The sequence below is a fragment of the Coregonus clupeaformis genome, chromosome 8 (assembly GCF_020615455.1).
Source record: "Coregonus clupeaformis isolate EN_2021a chromosome 8, ASM2061545v1, whole genome shotgun sequence".
NCBI classification, from domain to species: domain Eukaryota; kingdom Metazoa; phylum Chordata; class Actinopteri; order Salmoniformes; family Salmonidae; genus Coregonus; species Coregonus clupeaformis.
In genome coordinates, this window is record NC_059199.1 from 7,370,573 (window position 1) to 7,387,856 (window position 17,284).

General features: G+C 43.2%; 1 protein-coding gene across 15 annotated transcripts in view; it reads right to left on the reverse strand.

Moving 5' to 3' along the window:
- LOC121572490 (microtubule-actin cross-linking factor 1-like) overlaps positions 1-17,284 on the reverse strand; it is a 257,852-nt gene that overhangs the window by 36,978 nt on the left and 203,590 nt on the right. For all 15 annotated transcript variants that reach the window (XM_045221763.1, XM_045221764.1, XM_045221765.1 and 12 more), the window contains 2 exons: positions 1,173-1,334; positions 758-928 (listed from right to left, as the gene is read on the reverse strand). In XM_045221763.1, coding sequence (XP_045077698.1) covers positions 758-928; positions 1,173-1,334 — 333 coding nt within the window. The remainder of the gene's footprint in view (positions 1-757; positions 929-1,172; positions 1,335-17,284) is intronic.

Sequence of the window (17,284 nt, forward strand, 5' to 3'; positions counted from 1 at the left end):
AGATAGCTAGAACAAACTTCACATTCAATACCGCAATGTTTTGCAGTGTTCCTCAACAATACACTATCTCAAATATCAGGCCACTCCTGTTTTGAGGACGTCCACTATGAGTAGTAGCTCAATTTGGCAGTACTTCCCCTTCTGAAACCATTCATAACTGTTCAGTAACATTGAACAAGCCTGCGGTAAACAGCACTAATTTCCAGTTTCCTGGATGTAAACATGCATGACTGAGTGGGGGGGGGGACTGAATCCGCCGTGCTCCTCGACACACAAACACGGGAAGTGTTTCAGATAAAGAGTGAGAGCAGACATTGTGTTTTTTCTGCCGCTTGGTTTCTCTGAAAAACATTGTAATCCGACATCTGTGTTAACTGGTGTGTTGAATGCCAACCAGACTGGCAGACTCAACTGAGCTTTTCCTCCACCAAAACACCCAGATAATTAGGTGTGTGTGAGTGTGTTTCCCTGTCACATGTTAAATGTCTCTTGGTGAAAATAAGGACAATTGAATAACAGTAATAGCCCATTCTATTATTCTCTAAATAATGAATATATGAATAAAATCTCTTAAGCTTGTTTTTATCCAAATCTAGGTTCCAAATGTCTCTAATGGCCAGTAAATTCTTAGTCATAATGACTGAGTATCTGATGTAGGGAAAAGACTTGGTATTGAAATAAAATCTATGTTCCTCACTACATCTATCTCTCCATCCAGATACTAATCCCTCACTCCATCTATCCCTTTCTCTCTCACCTTCTGTTCCTGGATCTGGGCCTTGACCACTCTGTACTCTGCTGACGGGGGTTTCTGATTGGCTACCAGCTCCTCCGTATCACTCAGCCAGCTCAGAAGAGGCTCCAGGGCATCCTGGAACTTCCCACAATGCAACAGAGCTTCCTGCAACTGGGCGATGCGCTCTGCAACCTGGTCAAGTAACAATGCAGTGTGTGAGGGGGACAAGTACTTTAGTGACATGGACAGGTATACATGCATATAGACATAAACCTGATTCCATACAAACCCATCATTCCATTCGGAACACACCAAACAAACGCAACACATAAATATACATACTCAGTCAGACACAAACGCATGCACGCACACACTCAAACCTTAGCCCAAACATCAGCACAGACAGACCGATGGACAGACGGACAGACAGACTTACCCTCTTGTTGAGGGAGTTCCACCTGAGGTTGGTGGTCTCTAGGTCGTGCTCCAGGGCCTGGGTGTCTGTGTGTTTGGCTGCACTCTGGATCAGGCCCTGGCCCACAGCGTTCACGTGCTGCAGCTTGGGCTGAATGCTGTCCACCTGCTCCCTCTCCACTGCCTGAGACAGAGAGAGAGAGAGAAGAGGGAGGGGGGAGAGAGAGGAGAGAGAGAGAGATACATGGAGGAGGGAGAGAAGAGAGATATGGAGAGAAAGGAGAGAAAGCGAGCGAGAGACAAAGAGAGAGGAGTAGAAAGAGGGGGAGCGCGGGAAGAAAAAGAGGGTGGGAGGAGAAAGAGGAGAAAGGGATTATAAGGATTAGAGAGATAGAAAGTAAGGGTACCTTAAAAAGGGGGAGTTGAACACACCCTTTGCCTGTCTGCCCACAGTACTCAAACACACACCACCATCTAGGGCTGGAGACACAGCACATTGACAATGGGCATCCAACTCTAAAGAAAACCAGCACAAAGTCCTGAAATCAAATACGGGGCTTAAATGCAAAATGGCTACTTTCCCATAGAGCTGTATAGAGATTACAGGGATTTGAAATTAGCCATGGTGGTTCCCAATGGTAGAGATGCCAAACCTCGGGGCCACACACACACACACACACACACACATACACACACACACACACACACACACACACACTCTACAGCCCAGAACTGGCAAACACACACATAGACCAGAACTGGCAAAGCCTATGGGCCGGAACAAAAGAGTTGCTCTGAGAACAGTGGGAAGAATGACTGGTATAGAAACAGAAGGACTAGTAGAGTTGTTGACATCGAGCCGCCGACGCGGACCCCCGACGCTCACGAAAACTGTGTGCTCTCGTTCTCCATGGCCTACATCAGTAAGTCATTTAAGCGTGTTAACCCTTGCAAGGCTGCCGGCCCAGATGGCTTCCCAAGCCACGTCCGTGTCCTCAGATGTGCAGACCAGCTGGCTGGAGTGTTTACGGACAATCTCTCCATATCCCAGTCTGTTGTCCCCACTTGCTTCAAGATGTCCACCATTGTTCCTGTACCCAAGAAAGCAAAGGTAACTGAACTAAATGACTATCGCTCCGTAGCACTCAGTTCTGTCGTCATGAAGTGCTTTGAGAGGCTAGTTAAGGACCATATCACCTCCACCTTACCCGACTAGACCTACTGAAATTCGCATATCGCCCCAACAGCTCCATGGACGATGCAATCGCCATTGCACTGCACACTGCCTTATCCCACCTGGATAAGAGGAATACCCTATGTAAGAATGATGTTCATCGACTACAGCTCAGCCCTCAACACCATAGTGCCCTGCAAGCTCACCACTAAGCTCAGGGCCCTGGGTCTGAACCCCTCCCTATGCAAATGAGTACTGGACTTCCTGATGGGCTGACCCCAAGTGTTGAAGGTAGGCAACAACACCTGCGCCACGCTGATCTTCAACACGGGGGCCCCCACAGGGGTGCGTTCTCAGCCCCCTCCTGTACTCACTGTTCACCCATGACTGCCACGCACATCTCCAACTCAATCATCAAGTTTGCTGACCACACAACAGTGGTAGGCCTGATTACCAAAAACAATGAGCCCTGGAGGAGTGGTGCTAGGAAAATAACCTCTCCCTCAACGTCAACAAAACAACTGCACCGTCTGCAACCTTTATCGACGTCCACGTCGTCGGCGCCCGGGGAGCAGTTGCTGCCTTACTCAAAGGCAGAATGGCAGATTCTTTCACCTTGCCGGCTCAGGGATTCGAAACAGCAACCTTTCGGTTACTGGCCCAACGCTCTTCACCGCTACCTGCTGCCCCTTATATGTATATATATTTATATTCCAGTCTCTGACATTGCTCGTTCTGAGATATATATATATATATATATATATATATATATATATATATATATATATATATAATTGATACAGTGAGGGAAAAAAGTATTTGATCCCCTGCTGATTTTGTACGTTTGCCCACTGACAAAGACATGATCAGTCTATAATTTTAATGGTAGGTTTATTTGAATAGTGAGACAGAATAACAACAAAAAAATCAAGAAAAACGCATGTCAAAGATGTTATAAATTGATTTGCATTTTAATGAGGGAAATAAGTATTTGACCCCTCTGCAAAACATGACTTAGTACTTGGTGGCAAAACCCTTGTTGGCAATCACAGAGGTCAGCCGTTTCTTGTAGTTGGCCACCAGGTTTACACACATCTCAGGAGGGATTTTGTCCCACTCCTCTTTGCAGATCTTCTCCAAGTCATTAAGGTTTCGAGGCTGACGTTTGGCAACTCGAACCTTCAGCTCCCTCCACAGATTTTCTATGGGATTAAGTTCTGGAGACTGGCTAGGCCACTCCAGGACCTTAATGTGCTTCTTCTTGAGCCACTCCTTTGTTGTCTTGGCCGTGTGTTTTGGGTCATTGTCATGCTGGAATACCCATCCACGACCCATTTTCAATGCCTTGGCTGAGGGAAGGAGGTTCTCACCCAAGATTTGACGGTACATGGCCCCGTCCATCGTCCCTTTGATGCGGTGAAGTTGTCCTGTCCCCTTAGCAGAAAAACACCCCCAAAGCATAATGTTTCCACCTCCATGTTTGACGTGAGGATGGTGTTCTTGGGGTCATAGGCAGCATTCCTCCTCCTCCAAACATGGCGAGTTGAGTTGATGCCAAAGAGCTCCATTTTGGTCTCATCTGACCACAACACTTTCACCCAGTTCTCCTCTGAATCATTCAGATGTTCATTGGCAAACTTCAGACGGCCCTGTATATGTGCTTTCTTGAGCAGGGGGACCTTGCGGGTGCTGCAGGATTTCAGTCCTTCATGGCGTAGTGTGTTACCAATTGTTTTCTTGGTGACTATGGTCCCAGCTGCCTTGAGATCATTGACAAGATCCTCCCGTGTAGTTCTGGGCTGATTCCTCACCGTTCTCATGATCATTGCAACTCCACCAGGTGAGATCTTGCATTGAGCCCCAGGCCGAGGGAGATTGAAAGTTATTTTGTGTTTCTTCCAATTGCGAATAATCGCACCAACTGTTGTCACCTTCTCACCAAGCTGCTTGGCGATGGTCTTGTAGCCCATTCCAGCCTTGTGTAGGTCTACAATCTTGTCCCTGACATCCTTGGAGAGCTCTTTGGTCTTGGCCATGGTGGAGAGTTTGGAATCTGATTGATTGATTGCTTCTGTGGACAGGTGTCTTTTATACAGGTAACAAACTGAGATTAGGAGCACTCCCTTTAAGAGTGTGCTCCTAATCTCAGCTCGTTACCTGTATAAAAGACACCTGGGATCCAGAAATCTTTCTAAAATCAATTTATAACATTTTTAACATGCGTTTTTCTGGATTTTTTTGTTGTTATTCTGTCTCTCACTGTTCAAATAAACCTACCATTAAAATTATAGACTGATCATTTCTTTGTCAGTGGGCAAACGTACAAAATCAGCAGGGGATCAAATACTTTTTTCCCTCACTGTATATATATTTTTTCTGGATTATGTGTATTGTTTTTTATTTTATTGCTAGGCATTACTGCACTGATGGATCAAGAAACATAAGCATTTCGCTGCACTTTCGATAACATCTGCAAATCTGTGTATGCGACCAATAAACTTTGATTTCATTCGATTTTGATTAAATTAAAATGAGAAAAACACTAAAGACAAAGGATTTTTCATAAGTGCCTTGAACTATTGTTTGCCTTTTACCGGCAATGTAGTACAAAACCGTTGGGTTGCGTTTGTGAGAAGGAATGATGGGGAGGGTGACTTCTATGAGTAAGAGTGTGTAAGATTATTATTTTTATGACTGTTTTTACTGGATTCTGCTCATCTGGAGTAAATACTGTGTGAAAGTGCTGCTTTTCCATGCCAGAAAATGACGTGTAGGAGTTTGAAAGAGAACAGGGATGCTAAAATAGAACAATGTGTGTCTTGGATTGTGTGTCTGTGTGTGTCACAGCTGTGTTGTGGTGATGGGCCTCCTCCCTGCTTCTAACAGGAAGCCTGACTGCCTCGACAACAATGAGCCTCAGCCATGACCCACTCCACCCTATCCATATCCCGGACTGTGGTTGTGCGCGTGTGTTTTCTGTGTGTTTGACTGAATGAACGTGTGTGCGCTCGCGTGTCCAGACTCCTATTCTCATCCCTTCTCTCCCTCTCTCTAGCCAGCTCAAAGCATTCGACTCCACTAAACCAGAGCTCTGGAAAATATCTTGGATTTTTCTCATTCCCCCCTCTTGAACCATGGCAGTAGCTCAACAGTCACACATGCACACACGCACGCACGCACACACTCCTCCACACTCTCTCACATTTCATCACTCACTCCTAACCCCTCACTTTCCCCTCCACCCCTCTATCCCCCTCCAACCTCCCTTCTTTTCTCTGCATTCTCTCCCCTCGTCTCCCTCTTGGCCCAAACCACAACCCGACATTGGCTTTCTCACTTTAGCCACAATTCAGTTTAGATGAACGCATTTTTTTTCCCTAAAATGTTTCTGGCTCAAGCCAGTTCCACCTCCCGGCTCAAAAGGAGAAAACTTTATAAATCTCAGAAACGTTCTACTACTTGTGACACATCTCACTCAGTCTCTATCCACCCTTTATCTCTCTCTCCATACACCAAAAACAACAAGTATTCACTAAACACTGATGTGTTAAACAGTGTGTGTCTGAGTGTGTCTGAGCGTGTGTACTGGTTTGTGTGCGTGCATGCAAATGTGGGTGTGCTCGAAGTTTGTGTGTGTCAAGTCCATGTGTGTGTTTCCGTGTGTGTTAACCAGCTAAATGCAGTACAGGAAAGGCAGCCGCAGCAGTCCTCATGGCTGGTGTCCAGAGCATCACTCAGGAACAATCACCACCTTAAATCATGACAAAATGGACAAACAACTACTGCCTGATTCAACTCCATTCACCTACAGACTGGAACTAACATCACTGCCAATCTTGCATGCACACACACCCACACTGTAGACCTTCATAGCGTGCTGAAGTTGTAGTACGAACTAGGTTAATGACATGAGTTGGTTTCCCACCAACACTGCAACAGACCAAGCCACACACTTTATTCACAAACTTTATCCACAAAAAGGGACAGTACAGGGACTGTGAAGAGACACAGCAATTTTATATATCTTGTTTTGTCATTTTCACTGTATTATGTATTAGATCTAGATATTGTGTGTATGTACTGACATGTAGGCAGGCTATGTGTGACATTTTAAATGTATGTACAGTTGAAGTCGGAAGTTTACATATACATTAGCCAAATACATTTAAACTCAGTTGTTCACAATTCCTGACATTTAATTCTAGTAAAAATTCCCTCTCTTAGGTCAGTTAGGAACACCACCTTATTTTAAGAATGTGAAATGTCAGAATAATAGTAGAGCGAATGATTTATTTCAGCTTTTATTTCTTTCATCACATTCCCAGTGGGTCAGAAGTTTACATACACTCAATTAGTATTCGGTAGCATTGCCTTTAAATTGTTTAACTTGGGTCAAACGTTTCGGGTAGCCTTCCACATGCTTCACACAATAAGTTGGTTGAATTTTGGCCCATTCCTCCTGACAGAGCTGGTGTAACTGAGTCAGGTTTGTAGGCCTCCTTGCTCGCACACGCTTTTTCAGTTCTGCCCACAAATATTCTATAGGATTGAGGTCAGGGCTTTGTGATGGCCACTCCTATACCTTGACTTTGTTGTCCTTAAGCCATTTTGCCACAACTTTGGAAGTATGCTTGGGGTCATTGTCCATTTGGAAGACACATTTGCGACCAAGCTTTAACTTCCTGACTGATGTCTTGAGATGTTGCTTTAATATATCCACATTATTTTCCTTCCTCGTGATGCCATCTATTTTTTGAAGTGCACCAGTCCCTCCTGCAGCAAAGCACCCCCACAGCATGATGCTGCCACCCCCGTGTTTCACGGTTGGGATGGTGTTCTTCGGCTTGCAAGCCTTCCCCTTTTTCCTCAAAACATAACGATGGTCATTATGGCCAAACAGTTCTATTTTTGTTTCATCAGACCAGAGGACATTTCTCCAAAAAGTATAATCTTTGTCCCCATGTGCAGTTGCAAACCGTAGTCTGGCTTTTTTATGGTGGTTTTGGAGCAGTGGCTTCTTCCTAGCTGAGCGGCCTTTCAGGTTATGTTGATATAGGACTCGTTTTACTGTGGATATAGATACTTTTGTACCGGTTTCCTCCAGCATCTTCACAAGGTCCTTTGCTGTTGTTCTGGGATTGATTTGCACTTTTCGCACCAAAGTACGTTCATCTCTAGGAGACAGAATGCGTCTCCTTCCTGAGCGGTATGACGGCTGCGTGGTCCCATGGTGTTTATACTTGAATACTATTATTTGTACAGATGAACGTGGTACCTTCAGGCGTTTGGAAATTGCTCCCAAGGATGAACCAGACTTGTGGAGGTCTACAATTTTTTGGCTGATTTCTTTTGCTTTTCCCATGATGTCAAGCAAACAGGCACTGAGGTTGAAGGTAGGTCTTGAAATACATCCACAGGTACACCTCCAATTGACTCAAATGATGTCAATTAGCCTATCAGAAGCTTCTAAAGCCATTACATAATTTTCTGGAATTTTCCAAGCTGTTTAAAGGTACAGTCAACTTAGTGTATGTAAACTTCTGACCCACTGGAATTGTGATACAGTGAATTATAAGTGAAATAATCTGTCTGTAACCAATTGTTGGAAATATTATTTGTGTCATGCACAAAGTAGATGTCCTAACTGACTTGCCAAAACTATAGTTTGTTAAAAAAAATTGTGGAGTGGTTGAAAAACAAGTTTTAATGACTCCAACCTAAGTGTATGTAAACTTCCGACTTCAACTGTATGTCAGTCCTTGATTAATTACGTTCTGTACTATGTATTATGTCATGTTTCATGTGGACCACAGGAAGAGTAGCTGATTATTTTGCAGCGGCTAATGGGGATCCTAATAAATGCCAAATAGGGACAGTGTAACATACTACTGTTAAAGCCCAACACATGTATACATACCCTTACTATAGACAGCATGTCCACATGCTATTGAGAAAGTCGCAGTGGGAGTATTGACTTATATAAATAGAGTGGGACATATCTTATCACTCTTCTGAGAACTACTGTGATACAATATCACTCCATCCAAATCAGTGAGGAGAAGGCTAGCAGCCCTTTACTCTATGTCACAGACTTCCCTATCCTCCCTCGTTCCCTCTCTTCCTGCCTTTGCGCTGCCCTCTCACTCTCTTCCTGTCTCTCTCTGTCCCCATCCTTATCCTCCCCGGTTTCCTTTTTAGTAGAACTCGAAAGGGAGGGAGGATATATTTTTGCCCTGTCCTCCATGTTAGAATATTGCAGTAGTTTACAATGGTCAGACTGGGCAGTGCTGAATCAATCAATCATCAAAGAGGTGGAGAAATATCCCTTTTTGATGATAGATTGCATTTGAAAAGGAACCAAGCTCATGCTAATTTTTGCACTCGGGGCATTGTGGCCTTAACCATCTCTCTCTCTTTCCCTCATTCTCCCTCCCTTTCTCTTTTGCTGGTGCTTCCTGGATGTCTGCTTGTCTTTCAGTGCCGCCATTATCATATCAAATATGCCCGTGTTACCGGATCTGAGCTCACCTACACTCTCTGTACTCTGTGTTTAAGCATCTCTCCTGTCTGTCTATGCTCGCTGTCAGTGTCTCCTGCCTTTCTGTTCATCTTCCATTGTAAACATCTGTTACGTTTATCTTTCTTCTAAATATGAATGTGTGTCAGTGTGCTCATCTTACATTCAGAAAATATTCAAATACGTTTACCAAACAGAATCACAAGAAATTGAACACCGGACTGTGTATGTGTTATGTAGGGTTGTTCCCGACTAAAAATCTCGGTCAACCAAGAGTCGTCTGTTCTTTAGACCAATCGATTGGTCGAAATATGTAAACGTGTATTTTTCCATATATTAGACATATCCTATGTGTTTTAATCAAATCAACTACAGTGGGGAAAAAAAGTATTTAGTCAGCCACCAATTGTGCAAGTTCTCCCACTTAAAAAGATGAGAGAGGCCTGTAATTTTCATCATAGGTACACGTCAACTATGACAGACAAAATTAGAAAAAAAAATCCAGAAAATCACATTGTAGGATTTTTAATGAATTTATTGGCATATGATGGTGGAAAATAAGTATTTGGTCAATAACAAAAGTTTCTCAATACTTTGTTATATACCCTTTGTTGGCAATGACACAGGTCAAACGTTTTCTGTACGTCTTCACAAGGTTTTCACACACTGTTGCTGGTATTTTGGCCCATTCCTCCATGCAGATCTCCTCTAGAGCAGTGATGTTTTGGGGCTGTCGCTGGGCAACACAGACTTTCAACTCCCCTCCAAATATTTTCTATGGGGTTGAGATCTGGAGACTGGCTAGGCCACTCCAGGACCTTGAAATGCTTCTTACGAAGCCACTCCTTCGTTGCCCGGGCGGTGTGTTTGGGATCATTGTCATGCTGAAAGACCCAGCCACGTTTCATCTTCAATGCCCTTGCTGATGGAAGGAGGGTTTCACTCAAAATCTCACGATACATGGCCCCATTCATTCTTTCCTTTACACGGATCAGTCGTCCTGGTCCCTTTGCAGAAAAACAGCCCCAAAGCATGATGTTTCCAACCCCATGCTTCACAGTAGGTATGGTGTTCTTTGGATGCAACTCAGCATTCTTTGTCCTCCAAACATGACGAGTTGAGTTTTTACCAAAAAGTTATATTTTGGTTTCATCTGACCATATGACATTCTCCCAATCCTCTTCTGGATCATCCAAATGCACTTCAGACGGGCCTGGACATGTACTGGCTTAAGCAGGGGGGACACGTCTCGCACTGCAGGATTTGAGTCCCTGGCGGCGTAGTGTGTTACTGATGGTTGGCTTTGTTACTTTGGTCCCAGCTCTCAGCAGGTCATTCACTAGGTCCCCCCGTGTGGTTCTGGGATTTTTGCTCACCGTTCTTGTGATCATTTTGACCCCACGGGGTGAGATCTTGCATGGAGCCCCAGATCGAGGGAGATTATCAGTGGTCTTGTATGTCTTCCATTTCCTAATAATTGCTCCCACAGTTGATTTCTTCAAACCAAGCTGCTTACCTGTTGCAGATTCAGTCTTCCCAGCCTGGTGCAGGTCTACAATTTTGTTTTTGGTGTCCTTTGACAGCTCTTTGGTCTTGGCCATTGTGAAGTTTGGAGTGTGACTGTTTGAGGTTGTGGACAGGTGTCTTTTATACTGATAACAAGTTCAAACAGGTGCCATTAATACAGGTAACGAGTGGAGGACAGAGGAGCCTCTTAAAGAAGAAGTTACAGGTCTGTGAGAGCCAGAAATCTTGCTTGTTTGTAGGTGACCAAATACTTATTTTCCACCATAATTTGCAAATAAATTCATTAAAAATCCTACAATGGGATTTTCTGGATTTTCTTTTCTCAATTTGTCTGTCATAGTTGACGTGTACCTATGATGAAAATTACAGGCCTCTCTCATCTTTTTAAGTGGGAGAACTTGCACAATTGGTGGCTGACTAAATACTTTTTTGCCCCACTGTATATTCACTGAGCTTGTCTGATGCTTTAAGCACACGGTTTGATTAAATAATTAAGACACATAAATGACTAAAGGGAGTCCGACTAGCAAATTATTTAATTATGCCATGCCGGGCCGGGCTCAGACATGCTGCGCTGTGTTAAAAAAAAAAGACAGCGAGTGACTGTGTGACTAGCACCCGTTGTCTCTCTCTCCTCCTTGCTGCAGCGACCACCACAGAACATCAAAGTGTTTATCACGCTGTCCATGTTGCTTAAGCTGCAACATAATTACAGCCATTTCTGAATAAAAAGATCTGCTACCGAAATCGGAAAAACATTCCCTATTTCCTCAACCCCTGCTCTCTTGCACGTGACTAATAGGAACTGACCTATAGCATATCATAATCACATCAATAAATTGGTTATAACAAACTCCAAACACCATAACAGCAAAATGGATGCAGAGGATGTGACAAATAAACTCGAAACGGGGTAATTTTCACTGGTTGCTCAGGAGGTAAAGGGGAAGTCAGATGTGTGTAATAAATTTGACTAATTGTGGAAAATACTGGAGATCAAGAAAAATAAGGTAAGGAGCAAGCGCTGCATGCATACTATGTGTGCCAAACAGGTGCTGCGTAGATTACAATATAATTTTCTGACCTTTTGGAACAACGTAAACAACAATAACTACATTACAAGCGTACCAGAGAGTTTGTTGTAACGTTTTTTTGCTAAGCCTTTATTACAGCAAAGACTAAAAACAGTCACATTCATTTGTGAATTGGTGTTCACGGAATCAGCAGGGTATTAAACAAAAACAAACAATTAACAGAAGCAGGATCTGTCTTATTTCTGTAGATACAGAGCATTCGGAAAGTATTCAGACCCATTGACTTTTTCCACATTTTGTTAAGTTACAACCTTATTCTAAAATTCATTAAATTGTTTTTTTTGCCTCATCAATCTACACACAATACTCCATAATGACAAAGCAACAAGTTTAGACATTTTTGCAAATGTATAAAAAATAAAATAACTGAAATATGACATTTACATAAGTATTCAGACCCTTTACTCAGTACTTTGTTGAAGCACCTTTGGCAGCGATTACAGCCTTGAGTCTTCTTGGGTATGACGCAACAAGCTTGGCACACCTGTATTTTGGGAGTTTCTCCCATTCTACTCTGCAGATCCTCTCAGGCTCTGTCAGGTTGGATGGGGAGAGTCGCTGCACAGCTATTTTCAGACCTCTCCAAAGATGTTAGATCGGGTTCAAGTCCAGGCTCTGGCTGGGCCACTCAAGCACATTCAGAGACTTGTCCCGAAGCCACTCCTGCGTTAACTTGGCTGTGTGCATAGGGTCATTGTCCTGTTGGAAGGTGAACCTTCGCCCCAGTCTGAGGTCCTGAGCGCTCTGGAGCAGGTTTTCATCAAGGATCTCTCTGTACTTTGCTCCGCCATCATTCCCTCGATAATAATAATAATAATATGCCATTTAGCAGACGCTTTTATCCAAAGCGACTTACAGTCATGTGTGCATACATTTTTACGTATGGGTGGTCCCGGGGATTGAACCCACTACCCTGGCGTTACAAGCGCCATGCTCTACCAATTGAGCTACAGAGGACCTGACTAGTCTCCCAGTCCCTGCCACTGAAATACATCCCCACAGCATGATGCTGCCACCACTATGCTTCACCGTAGGGATGGTGCCAGGTTTCCTCCAGAAGTGACATTTGGCATTCAGGCCAAAGAGTTCAATCTTGGTTTCATCATCTCCCTGACCAACGCCCCTCTCCCTTGATTATTCAGTTTGGCGGGGCGGCCAGCTCTAGGAAGAGTCTTGGTGGTTCCAAACTTCTTCCATTTAAGAATGGAGGCGACTGTGTTCTTGAGGACCTTTTTTGGTACCCTTCCCCAGATCTGTGCCTCGACACAATCCTGTCTCGGCGCTCTCCAGACAATTCCTTTGACCTCTTGGCTTGGTTTTTGCTCTGACATGCACTGTCAACTGTGGGACCTTATATAGACAGGTGTGTGCCTTTCCAAATCATGTCCAATCAATTGAATTTACCACAGATGGACTCCAATCAAGTTGATCAATGGAAACAGGATGCACCTGAGCTCAATTTCGAGTCTCATAGCACAGAGTCTGAATACTTATGTAAATAAGGTATTTCTGTTTTATATTTGTAATACATTTGCAAAAATTTCTAAAACCCTGTTTTCACTTTGTCATTATAGGGTATTGTGTGTAGATTGATGAGGACAATGTTTTATTTAATCCATTTTAGAATAAGGCTGTAACGTAACAAAATGTTGAAAAGGGGAAGGGGTCTGAATTCTTTCCAAATGCACTGTATATGGATGGTTTATAAAGCCAGGCATATTTAACAGTTAGGCTAATGATTATAGACCTAATTAAATAGGGGTTTCCTTTCTCCTCCCGTTTGTTAGACAATACGGCAAGGGCTGTTTTCTCATCTTCTCATTCTGCTGCTGCCTCTGCCGCATTGTTCTCAACACCAATATGCTGGTTAACTTTGCTATTATGCACATAGCAACATGGTCTAGGAAAAGGAGCCAATTCAACAGTGCACTGATGTGTTTCAGAACCACTATCCAACGCGGGAGAAAGCGCATTTGTTAAAAAATATTATTAGTGTTGAACTGTTGTTCTTACGTAATATAACAATATACAATTTCTGTAACAGATCTTAAAGTGATGGACTGTGCCATCCCCACTGCCTCCACAATGGATTAGTCCACTAAGACAGGTGAGAATCAGACAGGCGAGAATCAGACAGGTATCTTGTACACCATGATATATATATACAGTACCAGTCAAAAGTTTGGACACAACTACTCATTCCAGGGTTTTTCTTTATTTTTACTATTTTCTACATTGTAGAATAATAGTGAAGAGATCAAAACTATGAAATAAAACATATGGAATCATGTAGTAACCAAAAAAGTGTTAAACAAATCAAAATATATTTTATATTTGAGATTCTTCAAAGTAGCCACCCTTTGCCTTGATGACAGCTTTGCACACTCTTGGCATTCTCTCAACCAGCTTCATGAGTTAGTCACATGGAATGCATTTCAATTAACAGGTGTGCCTTGTTAAAAGTTAATTTGTGGAATTTCTTTCCTTCTTAGTGCGTTTGAGCCTTTCAGTTGTGTTGTGACAAGGTAGGGGTGGTATACAGAAGATGGCCCTATTTGGCAAAAGACCAAGTCCATTTTATGGCAAGAACAGCTCAAATAAGCAAAGAGAAACGACAGTCCATCCTTACTTTAAGACATGAAGGTCAGTCAATTTGGAAAATGTCAATAACTTTCTTCAAGTGCAGTCGCAAAAACCATCAAGCGCTATGATGAAACTGCATGAATCAGGCCTTCATGGTCGAATTGCTGGAAGAAAAAAAAACCCTACTAAAGGACACCAATAAGAAGAAGAGACTTGCTTGGGCCGATAAACACGAGCAATGGACATTAGACCGGTGGAAATCTGTCCTTTGGTCTGATGAGTCCTGTGTTTAGATTTTGGGTACCAACCACCGTGTCTTCGTGAGAAGCAGAGTAGGTGAACAGATGATCTCCGCGTGTCTGGTTCCCACCGTGAAGCATGGAGGAGGAGGTGTGATGGTGCTTTGCTGGTGACACTGTCAGTGATTTATTTAGAATTCAAGGCACACTTAACAAGCATGGCTACCACAGCATTCTGTAGCCATACGCCATCCCATCTGGTTTGCGCTTAGCGGGACTATCATTTGTTTTTCAACAGGACAATGACACAAAACACACCTCCAGGCTGTGTAAGGGCTATTTGACCAAGAAGGAGAGTAATTGAGTGCGGCATCAGATGACCTGGCCTCCACAATCACCCGACCTCAACCCAATTGAGATGGTTTGGGATGAGTTGGACCGCAGAGTGAAGGAAAAGCAGCCAACATGTGCTCAGCATATGTGGGAACTCCTTCAAGACTGTTGGAAAAGCATTCCTCATGAAGCTGGTGGATAGAATGCCAAGAGTGTGCAAAACTGTCATCACGGCAAAAGGTTGCTACTTTGAAGAATATAAAATGATTTTGATTTGTTTAACACTTCTTTGGTTACTACATGATTCCATATGTGTTATTTCATAGTTTTGATATCTTCACTATTATTCTACAATGTAGAAAATAGTAAAAATAAAGAAAAACCCTTGAATGAGTAGGTGTCCAAACTTTTGACTGGTACTGTATATATCTATATATATCTATATATTTATAAATTTTTTGCTACTGCTCGACTAAAGAAATCTTGGTCGACCGACAGCCTATCGATCAGTCGACTAAATCGGGTCAGCTCTAGTGTTATGCATATCTGTCTGCCTTTTCTTTCTTTCCAGTAAGTTAATGTCTGTCTGTCCTGTCTCCCTTTCAGTGTCCTAAGCCTTCGTCCAGCTGTCTGTCTTTGTCTCAGTGTGCAAGGATACAGAGATATGCCTTGAAACGATGCCACCCATCAAACCAAGGCCCTTCTGATTGGCCCTGCCAAGTTAGCCCTCCTTATCATTTTACCAGGGCCGTATCTTTGAGTACTTCCAGGTGTTCAGCCATACAGCTCTTTTTTCCCCTCACAGTGCTCCCTCCTGTACCAAAATGGCCACCATTTCAATTGAAAAAAACATGAATTACCAACCTTGCCGCTAAAACAATCTACGGTCACTTGTATATTTGGTTTCCTGTCAAAAGTGGCCTTTGGCATTGAAGAGGGCGACTGGCCATAGCTGGAGTTCAGCGGCTCAGATAGACCCTGGCACGCCCTTATCTTCTATTTATATTCCCCCCCGACAACTTTGTACAGTGTTTGGGTGTTACTGGCAACAGCAACTCTCCCTCCATAGAACCATAGTGTTTACTTCTCACTTCCTTATCTCTAGAACAGTGCCATCTGACTGTGGAGAGGGGAAAGAGAGAGAGAGGGGGTAAGGGTGAAGGGGGAGAAAGAGAGAGAGAGGAAGGGTAGAGAGAAAAAGAGAGAGAAGAGAGGGTGTGAAAAAGTAGAGAGAGGGGGAAGCATGGGGGATTTTTAGGGTTGGGAGATTGCTACCCTGCCAATGGACAGTGATTTTATTTTCCCCTCAGAAACCTCCTTCTACTACAGTAGACTATAACTCTGATCCTCTTCAGTCAAATCCAGGGCATCGGACTGCATTTAGGAGGGCCAGAAAGACCTTGACTACACATAACCACACATACTAAATGAGATGAAGTCCACAGACACACACCCATAGTAAATGAGATGAGGATGACCAGCAGGCCAGGACCAGGCCACCAGTGTGTGTAGCTGATGGAGCCAGTAATTTAATAATAAGTCCATCGGGCAGGCAGCGACAAGGACACCCCAGACAGACAGACAGACAGTGTGAGGCAGAGCACGCCCTAGTTAAGGCATGACAGCCTGTCAAACACACTGGCCCAGAAAGACATACACACATAAACACAAAGAGCACAGGGAGAGAACTGAATGGAAGTACAGTATGTGGTGGTGAGGACGCGCAAAGACTAAAGCAAGATGTAAGAAACAGTAAGGCTCAAACAAATACTGTACAGAACCACAAATACAGAACCACACACACAATCACAGGGAGTCGGAAGAGAATGGAAAAGTACAATGAGGATATGCAGACCCAGAGGAACGGAAGTCACACAACAGAGAAAGACTTTGATCAAGGCAAACAACTACTAGCACAATGGAATGTTCGTGAAATGGTGCAGAATGTGTGCCTAACTGCCAAATTCAGACTTGAATTGCTCAATGAAACCACATGGTGTTGAAATATAAATTCACATTCTCTTATATACAGTTTAGGATTATATCTAATAAAGTAATCAAAACCAACGTCTGAAAATGTAAAAGAATTCAGAAGTCTCACTGCATACACAAATACCGGTCCTTCAAATACTGAACTCGTATACAAGTTATATGAAACAGATGGAAGTGCTTACTTCTAAGCCTGTGATCTATGTGAACGTACACAAACATGTGAGGTACGTAAACACCCGTAGTGTAAGTTGAGACATTTCAAACAGCTTAGTGTAGCTGCAATTTAGAGTCAACGCAAACAACACATAGCTGTTTATATGCGATACACTTAAATAGTGCCAACACTGCACTATGGATCAAAACAGTAGCGCATTATATTCTCTAAACACAATGTTCTGTCTCAAGTACATTTCACGAACATGCTCCCTCATACACAACCATATACACACACAGACAGCCTGAGGGTACTTTCCATATTGCAATCATTTACAGTCTAACTACAGTCTATATCAACCTCATGCATTTGCAATACTGAAAGGAATTGAGAGCCACTGTGATCACACTGCATCCTACAGCCGTATAAGAGGAAGTATAGATATTAAGAACATGCTGAGACCAATCAGTGAAAATTAAGACAAGAGGACAGTGCTGAGAAGAGGGGTTTAGACAGAGAAC